Here is an 11,290-nt window from a genome sequence, read left to right on the forward strand (position 1 = left end):
GCTGAACTTGTAGTGGATAAAGCCATGGAGTTAAGGTTTGTGGGTGGCGTCTATGGTGGCCACATAAAACCAACTCCTTTTCTGTGTTTAACCTTGAAGATGCTTCAAATTCAGCCCGAGAAGGATATCATTGTAGAGTTTATAAAAAATGAAGATTTCAAGTATGTCCACATGTTGGGGGCACTTTACATGAGGTTGACAGGCACTGCAATTGACTGCTACAAATACTTGGAGCCTTTGTACAACGACTATCGAAAAATCAAGAGCCAGAACCGAAATGGGGAATTTGAATTGATGCATGTAGATGAGTTTATTGATGAACTACTGCACAGTGAGAGAGTCTGTGATATCATTCTGCCCCGGCTACAGAAACGTTATGTGCTAGAGGAAGCTGAGCAGCTGGAGCCTCGAGTTAGTGCTCTAGAAGAAGACATGGATGACGTGGAATCCAGTGAAGAGGAAGAAGAGGAGGATGAAAAGTTGGAAAGAGTGCCATCACCTGATCACCGCAGAAGAAGTTACCGAGATTTGGACAAGCCCCGCCGTTCTCCCACTCTGCGCTACAGGAGGAGTAGGAGCCGGTCGCCCAGAAGGCGGAGTCGATCTCCCAAAAGGAGAAGCCCCTCCCCCCGCCGAGAAAGGCATCGGAGCAAGAGTCCAAGGCGTCACCGCAGCAGATCCCGAGATCGACGGCACAGATCTCGCTCCAAGTCACCAGGTCACCACCGTAGTCATAAACACAGGAGCCACTCAAAATCTCCTGAAAGGTCTAAGAAAAGCCACAAGAAGAGCCGGAGAGGGAATGAGTAATGGACTCAGTTTTGTTTTAATCCAAAATGGCCTCCTCTGTATATGGGGTATCTGTCTATGTGGAAGAATTAAGATTCCATGGGCAGCTGTAAGATTATTTTAGGTTTTTTATCAAGTTTCTCCACTTTTTTTTTTAATGAAAGTGGTGCTGAGTTTTGTATCTCTTTTTGAAATGTAACCAACATCTTTGAGGGATAAAGATGTTTCCCAAGGTCAGTTTTTGACCCAGCCAACCTTTGACTATTCAGACTTATCAGGGTAGAAAGGATTTGGAGGTTGGGGATATGAATGACAAGGAAAGGATGTGGCCACCTCATGACCCTTTCCCATTTTGTTATTAAACTTGACAAACTTGTTTCCCATTTTTCTGTAGTTTAGTTTTTATTTGCTGTGATCGGAACTGCTTTGAAAATCCTGGGGTGTGTGCTATTATTCAAAGATCAGATCAGTAAAACATAGAAGCTCCTTTCTTCCAAGCAGCAGCAAATGGTAATAAACATGAACACTGGTTAACAGCACTTGTCCAAGACAGAATGCATTTAAATGTAAGGCTTCTTCTGGATCATTTAATGAAGCTTCACTGAACACTTCAACAGATAATAGCTATTTTTTATTAAGCGCATTCTTTGTAGTTCCGTTTGTTCTTCCCCACAAACCTTGAAAGTCAGGTTAAGGTATTCAGTCTAAGTTTATTATACGAGCATTGACATTTTCCAAGCTTAGTTAGCAGCAGTAGGGCAAAAGAACTGAAAAAGATTTGATGGAGAGTAAAGTATCTAACACTACTCATGGTTTTGACCTGATTTGCCAGACAGAAAATACACAGGGAAGAGACAACTTTTAGAGGGGCAAGGAATGAGAGGACTGTGGTGGTGGTACAAATGATGCATTCAGTTTAACAAGTTGAATTTGAGACAGCTATGATATAGCTAGATAAAGCCCAGGGACTAAAGCTCAGCATAATGATCTAGGCCAGAACTGACAAAGTGTAGGTAATTGTGGAAGATGTAGATGAGAATGCCCAGGGATTGTGTGTGCCTGTATGTGTAAGAAAAGCAACACGACTATAGGCAACACCAACACTGGTCAGAAAAAAAAGTACAAGTCCCCCCTGTTGAAAACTGGAATGACCCATTCAGAAACAGAATTAGGAGAGAGTAGATCAAAGGCAAGGATCTAAGGATTCAGGAGCAAAGTAAGGCCTAAAAAGTCTTCATGAGCATTGATAAAAGATTATTAGGATCTTTACTAGAAGAGTTCCTTTTATCAGTACTTAAACTCCTGTAAAAAGGAGAAAGTGATTGGATGAATTCCTGCAGCTCTGGTCCCAGTAGGAATTGTGAAGACCATCTATTTTACAGGATCATCTTTCTTGGAAAGTCATATTTGGTGATAAACATTTTATTGCTTGCTCTTGAACTGAAGGACTTTTGCAGCAGTGTTAAAGCATTTTTTAATCTATTTTTTGAGCTTTCATATTCTTCATTAATTCTTTTCATAACATCTGGCTTAGTAAAAGTTGTCCATAAGAGCTATTATGGTTTCTGATACAACTATATATAATAATACCTTTTAAAATTAAATATAAGCATCGCTACTTAAATCTGTTATAGAGTCCTAGTAGTTATTTCTTTGCTAACGTAATCTAGATGGAAAGAAATGTCTTCTGATTAAGTGACTTGTGGACCAACCCAAGTCATCATCTGGTATATTGTTAAAATAAGACTTTTGTTTTAAAGTAAACACACAAAAACCCCAACATATTTTAATAACAGAGAAATAAAGCTCCCCAAACAAACTTTAAAGCATACTTATTTAGACATATTGTGAAATCTAGACCAAAATTGCGGCAGCACAACCAGCCTATAGCAAGAAGCAGAGTGTCCCTATTCTTTACTTAGAACAAAGTGATAAGAGACACTCTAAACATCTGTGTAGATATCATTTTAATAAGCAATTGAAGAGGAGATGGAACTAAAGGATAAAATTTGCTGTGAGGCTATTTCTGTTATCTGTGCTAGCCTGTCCGATGAGGCCTTGGAAGGGTTGCTTAAAGGCTTTTTGACTAAATCACGGACTACATTTTAAAAATATATTTTACATCTTAATTCTGTACATACATATGTATATTCTGTACTGAAACAAATTTCAGAAAATAATTCCTATTCCTTATGCAAAATGAACTGATACTACTTACCAGTTTTTAATATTGAGTGTAAACCAGTAAACTGATTTTACTTCCCACAAATTTGAAATACACTGCCTTAAAAACTTTGCCATTGGACACAATGACTGCTTAATACCAAGAAGTGAAGGGAGATGTATTAGCGGGCAGAAAGGAAATAAATGAGAGACTTGGTGATAGGGTTCCAATGTAACAACCCAACTTAAAGCTCATTCCACTGACTTACTGTTATTCTTCAGTAAACTGACTGAAGTTTAAATAAGCATTAATCAGAGAATGATCACAGATGCTGCCCACTCCCTCAGAAAGGTGAATGTGAATGTGACATAAATTCCCCCATAGACTCAAACAGCAGACATAATCTGGTTTTTTTGTTTGTTTTTGTTTTTTTTTTTAGATGGAGTCTCACTATGTGGCCCAAACCGGAGTGCCGTGGCATGCTCCCAGCCACCACAGCCTTGACCTGCTGGGCTCCGGCGATCCTTCTGCCTCAGCCTTCCAAGCAACTGGAACTATAGGCAAGCACTACCATGCCCGGCTAATTTTTGACTTATTGTAGAGATGAGGTCTCACCAAGTTGGCCGGGCGGGTCTCGGCCCATAATCTGTTTTTAAAAATGCAAATATAGAGATGCAAAAAGGGATTGATTCAAAGAAAATAGCCAGGCGCAGTGGCTCACACCTGTAATCCCAGCACTCTGGGAGGCTGAGGCAAGAGGATTGCCTGAGCCCAGGGTTTGACACCAGCCTGGGCAACTGGGCGATACCTCATCTCTACAGTAAACTTACTCGGGCATGGTGGCACGTGCCTGTAGCTCCAGCTACTTGGAAGGGTGAGGCGGAAGGATTGCCTGAGTTCAGCAGGTTGAGGCTGAGGTGACCATGAGCGGGCTGCTGCACTCCAACATGGGCGAGACTGAGACTCCGACTCAAAAGAAAAAAAAAAGAGATGGAAAATAAGGCTGGTGGAGCTTACAGGCCTTATTATAGACCACAAAATATAAAACAACAGCAGAGAAAATACGCTGGAGGAAATTAAAAATGGAAAAGAATAACGGGATAACGTCTATAAAAATAACAAAACACATGAAAGTAAATTCAATCTATCAACAAATATCCTGATGAATTAAAAAGATAAAGAATTAGGCTGCGCTTGGTGGTTCAACCTGTAATCCCAGCACTTTGGGAGGCCAAGGATAGTGGATTGCCTGAGTTCGGAATTTCGAGACCAGCCTAGACAACAACTACAATAAATTTAAAGAAAAAAAAAAAAAGCCAGGCATGGTAGCACACGCCTGTAGTTTCAGCTACTTGGAAGGCTGGGGTGGAAAGGTTGCTGGAGTCCAGCAGGTCGATGCTGGGGTGGCCATGAGTGTGCCACTGCACTTCAGCCTGGGCGAAAGAGTGAGACTCCAATTCAAAAAAAAAAAAAAAAAGATAAAGAATTAAATGAGAATCTGGACAATATGATGAGACTCCACCTCTACAAAATTTTTTACAAATTAGCTGGGTAGAGTAGTATGTATCTGTAGTCTTAGCTACTTAGGAGGCTGAGGCTGGATGATAGCTTGAGCATAGGAGTTGGAGACTGCAGTGAGCTACAATGCATCACTGCACTCCAGCCAGGGCAATAAAAGGAGACTTCCCTAAAAAAGAAAAATTGCTGGGCACAGTGGCTCATGCCTGTAATCCCAGCACTTTGGGAGGTGGAGACAAGAGGATTGCCTGAGCCCAGGAGTTCGAGACTAGCCTGGGCAACTGGGCAAGACCTCGTCTCTACAATGAATCAAAAAATTAGCCGGGGCATGGTGGTGCATGCCTGTAGTTCCAACTACCTGGAATGCTGAGGTGGCAAGGATTGCCTGAACCCAGCAGGTAGAGGCTGCAGTGGCCGTGAGTGTGCCACTGCTGCACTCCAGTCCGGGAAACAGAGTGAGAATTCAACTCAAAAAAAGAAAAGAAAATTTAACTAATTAATTAACAGTGGGAGTCCAAGCAGAGAAATCAAGTCATGTATAACAGGAGGAAAAATCAAGGTGGTCTCAGATCTCATAACTTCAGAAGATAATGAAGCAAACGGCTCCAACAGTTTGAGAAAAATAGTGTGCCAGGAGTTATATACTCTGCCAAAGTTGTCTTAAAATATAAGAGAACAGACATTCTCAAGTATATAAGAACCAAAAGCATGCAGTCATGAACCTTTGGGAAAAAACTGCCTGATAATAAAATTCAAAGAAAACATGAATCAAATTAAGGACCTAGGAACAAAGAAGCAGTAAAGGTGTGGTAGTAAACACATTAGAAACTTTTAAAAATAACAGGAAATGATTTTAAGTTCAAATAAATATTGTGAACATGGTTTACATAAAAATAATATAATCAGAAGTGGAGAGCTTCAAGTATACTTACTGGCTTCATTGATAGCAGAACTCACACACAGTCCCTAATTCAAACATACATGAAGCTAGAAAAAATAGCTTTTCTAGCTGGGCATGGTGGCTTATGCCTGTAATCCTTACACTTTGGAAGGCAGAAGCCAGAGGATTGCCTGCGCCCAGGGGTCCGAGACCAGTCTAGGCAACTTGGCAAGACTTCGTCTCTACAATAAATTCAAAAATTAGCCGGTTGTGGTGGTATGCACTTGATGTTCCAGCCACTTGGAAGGCTGAGGTGAAAGGATCACCTGAGCGCAGCAGGTTGAGACTGCATAGCTGTGAGAATGGTACTGCACTCCAGCCAGGGCAACAAAGTAAGGCTCTGACTCAACAACAACAAAAATATCTTTTTTAGGCAGCAGATATTCTTGCTGTTGTCCTGCCTGTTGTACCCTTCACAACATATCTATCTGTTAAAAAATCTATCTGAATTTAAAAAATAACTTCTTTAGTGTTTCATGTAATTGTCCTCAATTTTAGGAAGAATCAGAACTAGATTCTACTGTGGGAAAGAAATTTAAGTTGAGCATTTCTTCAATTTCACACTTATTTTCCTCCTCTTACATATAAGTAAAATTAATTTTCTATGTTCACTAAATATAGTATATGAGCCAATTTTTGTAGAACTATTTGTATATATGTGTCTATATGATTAAAAGAAATGGTTGGAATGAAGTTCACCAAACAGTAATAGTACTTATTTACTTTTGTGATTTTTTTTGGTACTTTTATATAATGTGTATTAAAAAAATAAACATTAATTTTTGCAAGGAAAAAATGAGCTATTAGGAGTTAGAGCTTTTTTACAAGCATTCCAATATATTTTATATATTGTTGGAGCTGCAAAACTGGTAACCATTTTCTGAAGGCAATTTGATAATATGTAGCAGGAAACTTAGAACTTTTATCCTTTCACCCAATAATCCCACTGATGAGCATTCACCCTAATAATAATATACAAATAGCTTTATCCCATCATCATTTTAAATGGAGATACACACACACACACACGAGAAAAGAAACAGCAAAAATGTATCTGTAGGGGATTAAACAAGTAAATTACATAGTGTATCGTTAATATTCATATTTTTGAGTAATCCTAATGACAATGGAAAATATTAATCTCCATGTCATTGAACATAATACAAAACATTTCAAAATGATTTTAAGTGTGTGTTCTCTTTGCATCAGATTGATAATTTTAATTATATAAACTAAGATTCTGTTTTTCCACTTGTAACAGTTTTGCCAGTTATTAAACTCTGCTCATTTCTGAAGAGGGGGCAAATGAGATGCTGAGAACTATATGTAACACTATCATAGAAGTAAAATCTAGGTTTATTGGTTACTAGGTTACCCATTAATATCTTTTGCCAAGTGGTATTCTGCCTTCTTTCAGGAAGGAAGGCTGAGCTGGGGGCATTCTCTGTTGTTAGTTGAATTCTTTTTAATGAAAATTTCAAACACTACCCCTCTTTTGGTATCTATGGGGGTTCCAGAACCTCCCGAGGATACTAAAATCCAAGGATGCCCAAGTCCCTGATATAAAATGGTATGTATTTGCATATAACCTGTGCACATCCTCTCATTTACTTTAAATCATTTCTAGTCTGTTTATAATACCTAATACAGTGGGAATGCTATGCAAATAGTCCTATTGTTTAGGGAATAATGACAAGGGAAAAAATTGTACAAGTTGAGTACAGACATAACTTTTTGTTTGAAAATCTTCAGTCTGCAGTTGGCCGAATCCATGGATGCAAAACCCATAAATACAGAGAGCCTACTGTATATACAAAAGTAAAGAAAACAGTAAAATGAACACCTCTGTATATTGCATCACCTGTCTCTAAGACCTGGAAGGAGATGCAATATTTAAACATTACTTTAAAAGAAAATTTTGAATGTTCCAAGTCATATTTTAACATAAATGTTAAAATGATTCCACCACTTAACAGGATGCTGAAGTTTTAATATAAAAAATAGGAAATACACCTGATCTTAACCCATGGCTATTAACTATAGCACAAATACCTTCAACCTCCTGCAACAGATTTCAAAAAGCTTCCATGTTGGGAAATATGGCAGTCTCATATTGAAGTAATGCATATCTGAGGGAGCAGAACAAAGATAATGTACTGTCCTTAAAATACATTTTAATCTCCTTATTCTGTACATTTTCAAATAGATCTATAGCATCACTAAGTCTAAAATCCTTCACAAATATGAATTAAGGGGTTAGAGAAAATTACCTTATTATATTTACACCAAAACACCTAAAAATATATGCCACCACCAACTCAAGTTTGAGTTCCAATACTTAAATAATAATTGGTAAGTATTACTGGTAAACAATTGTCATCCTGGCAAATATGCTTTCCAGGTATAAGTATAGGACTCAGAATGGACAGTCTGGCACATACTAGTTCTTCAATAAGTAAAAGTTATCTTCCCTCCACTCTAATTGCCAGTATTAGTCTCAATGTTTAAAAAACTCTCCTTCAGGCTGGGTGTGGTGGTTCACACCTATAATTCCAGCACGTTGGGAGGACAAGGTTAAGAGGATTGCTTGAGCCCAGGAGTTCGAGACCAGCCTAGGCAACATAACAAGACCTCGTCTCTACAAAAATATTTTTTAAAAACCAGCTGGGAGTGGTGGCACATACCTGTAGTCCCAGCTACTCAGGAGGCTGAGGCAGAAAGATTGCCTAAGTCCAGGAAGTCAAGGCTATGGCAAGCTGTGATGGTGCCACTGAACTCTAGCATGGGCAACAGAGTGAGACCCCAACTTGGGGGGAAAAAAAAAGATTACTTCAAAAGATGTGTCAATACAAATTTCAACGTGTAGGTGTGCCTGTGGAATTCACTTTATTGCTTTATACTTCTGTTTTCATTTTCAATGATAAAATGGAGATGGCGTCAGCTTCTATCAACTTCATACAAGTGTTGTGAAGATCCAATAAAATAAAGGACATGAAAAAATCCTTGAATCTCTAAAACCAGAACTTTGATTTAGAATACTCTATTCACTGAAATTACAAGTCTCTGAATTGTTGTATTTCCATCACCTAAACCACCAGATGAATTAACCAAATTTGACTCATCAGAAAGATTTATTAAATTAAAATCAGAAGTACTTCAAATACAGACAAAATCAACTCTCCATTCAAGTTTGAACATGTTCAATATACAAATATGTAAAAGAAAAAAATTCTGAATCTTTGTGTTGTAATTTTATTTTATTTTTTTTTTTACCTTTTAAAAAGTTTTTGGCACTACAAGATTCTGTAAAGAATAGAAGTGACAAATTTAAAACACATGAAATTCTTTCCTAATTCTTAAGAACAATATATAAAGTCTGAAGCAACCAAAGTATGAATACAGCTAATAGAAAATAAAGAATGTAATTTTTAAATTCTCTCTTTATACAATTCATCAAGGTTAAACAAAACATAAAATTCCCTTAAAAATAGGGTAATAAAATAGATGAAATTTGTATCACTCAATTTGGTGATACTAGTAAAAACTATAGTTCATATTTATATACAAATAATACAGTCTTTAAAAACAGTCCTAGAATTTAAATAAGCTATCTAAACGTGTTAAAATTTTAAATCAGGACCTGATTTGTTTTGCTTTCCATTAAATGTCACTTTTTCTGCTGAATGTAACTGACATTGAGGTACGGATACCCTTGAGACAGCAGGATTGGCTGGTTGCTGTGCATCTGTAGACCAGCTGAAAGAAAATGGACTCGCATTACTCCGACACGTTTCCTCTTGGTGGGTGGGGACAACGCTCTCTACACCGACGGGCGGCACATCTGTCTGTTGGATACAACACAGACAGGAAACTGAAAGGCTTGTGCCTATTTATCTGACAACCCCCTAGATTTAACTTGTAGTTAGCTCTCGTTTTTTCTATTTATAAACTAAGAGCATATGAAGCATACCAAAACATTTGAGGGAGTAGGGAGAAGAAGGAAGGGAAGTGTATAGAGGAGACAAAAGAGAGATGGAAAGGAAGAATCAAGGAGAGAAAACCTACCATGGAAGAATTTCAGACTCTCCCCTCCTAAAAGGGGTTGTATGACTTCCCTCAGCTCTTTGCTCAGAAGAACTCAATTATAGTCAAGGTTCTACCACTCTGTAATACAGGGATGCCTCAGCAGTACATGGGTAGTTTAGGAAGTCTTAAATGTATCAAGCCTGAGACTCACACCAGGAGCCTCCCCTTAAAGTTATCATTTCATTCAGTCAACATTTCCTTAGTGCCTGCCTTTAATTTCTTGAACTCATAGTTTATAATGACCCTGAATTCACTGTTTTAAACTCCTAGGTTAACCAAGAATTGAAGGCCAGATTCAGATGTTGCCTATTATAACAGTTACATTTGAGGCAAGTAGGTTAGATAAAATGTTACAAATTTTCCGGTAATTCGTAGTTTGTAATATTCATTACCTAAGTCAAATCCATTATTAGTACTACTATAGCCACCAGCAGAATCTAATAAATTTTAATGGCATTCAAACCCTACTTGAACTAAAGTCTGACCATATCTCAAAAACTTCAATTACAACCCCACTGCTCATTAAACCAAGTCCAAACTCCTTCATAATATGGTCTAAGCCTGCTCTCTCTATCCTTATCACTATCTTTTTTTACATACCTCCATACTCTAGTCCTATTACTTAGTCTTCTTCCCCACTATGCCAAGAAAAACTCAGTGACTACATATATTAATCCTTCAGATAAGAACACTCCACCTATCTCTAAAAAAAAAATACACGAAAAAATAAATTCCTGTTTCTTTCAAGATCTCAAAATTCTGTGATGTAATTTCATGTATCCAAATCCTGCCTCCTCCACTAGGGCAATATTAACCAATTCATCTGTATTCCAATTCTTATCTATTTACATGTCTGGCTCTCCTAGTAAAATGTGCATCAAGTACAGAGATTTTGTTTGATTCTTGCTTGAGCAACAAGCACTTCGCACAGTCACATGGTGTCTTTCAATAAATGTTTATTGAATGCAGGAATTTTGACTCCCAGATCCTGGCTTTCACTGAGGCTCCCTATTCCAGAATAAAACCCACTCAGCCTGTTGAATAAGTTGGAAGCAATGGTACCTTGAGTATAGAAAGGTTTGTTGGGCTGAAATCGGGCATTTCCCTGATGCATGAAGTTTTGATGCAAACCATAAGGCCACGAAGCTGGGACGAGGGGGAAATGGGGACGTGGTGCATGTTCCCAAGGAACTGGAGGATTTAGTCCTCGGAAGCCTGGCTCTGCATTTCAACAACAAAGGAAAACACATGTTAAAAAATTAATTGTTCATTCAAATATTCCTTCATTCCACAAAGATAAATACTGAGTCCCTACCACTGGGGAAGAACTATGGTAAAAGCAGAGAATACAAAAAAAAAATGTTAGTTAATAATCAAGCACTGTTATTTGTTTAAATTATTCATAAGAGATATACAAGAAGATATACACGATAATATATAATAATGGCATAAAAGGCAAAAAAGGTGTTTCGAAAAGGATGCTAATCCAGTTGTTGAAAGGTAGAGATGGTTTTCCTAAGATGATTGACTAAGGTGAGTTTTAGAGAAAAAGGAACAAGTTAAGGAAAATGAGAGACAGGACATTTTAAAGAGGACTGTCATGCACAAGTGCCTGAAAGCAAGATAGAACAGCAAGTTTAGGGGGCTGCAAAACATCAATACACAGATGGGGAAAGGTAAGAAGTGGTAAGAGAAAGAACCTTGGTACATCATGCTAATGAACTTACATTTTTTGCTAAAGACAGTACCAACTATCCCAGAATCTTATATTTTTTTTTTTTTTTTTTTTTTTG

At 37.8% G+C, this 11,290-nt stretch overlaps 1 protein-coding gene and 1 pseudogene across 8 annotated transcripts in view; one reads left to right on the plus strand and one right to left on the minus strand.

Moving 5' to 3' along the window:
* On the plus strand, positions 1–1,040 carry LOC103270017 (annotated as a pseudogene). The gene has a single exon (XR_504937.2). The product of XR_504937.2 is annotated as a pre-mRNA-splicing factor 38A pseudogene (transcript).
* Positions 1,041–8,523: 7,483 nt separating this feature from the next.
* The window catches only part of ZCCHC11 (zinc finger CCHC-type containing 11), a 143,580-nt gene continuing 140,813 nt past the window's right edge, over positions 8,524–11,290 (minus strand). For 4 of the 7 annotated variants that reach the window (XM_021717348.1, XM_008067552.1, XM_008067551.1 and 1 more), the window contains 2 exons: positions 10,560–10,718; positions 8,524–9,167 (listed from right to left, as the gene is read on the minus strand). In XM_021717348.1, the coding sequence (XP_021573023.1) occupies positions 9,079–9,167; positions 10,560–10,718 (248 nt within the window). In that variant the 3' untranslated portion in view covers positions 8,524–9,078. Of the gene's footprint in view, positions 9,257–10,559; positions 10,719–11,290 lie in introns of all 7 variants that reach the window. The other 3 variants (XM_008067556.1, XM_008067553.1, XM_008067555.2) reach the window with 2 other exon arrangements.

Source organism: Carlito syrichta, unplaced genomic scaffold (genome assembly GCF_000164805.1).
Source record: "Carlito syrichta isolate Samal-C Ts95f unplaced genomic scaffold, Tarsius_syrichta-2.0.1 Scaffold309703, whole genome shotgun sequence".
NCBI lineage: Eukaryota > Metazoa > Chordata > Mammalia > Primates > Tarsiidae > Carlito > Carlito syrichta.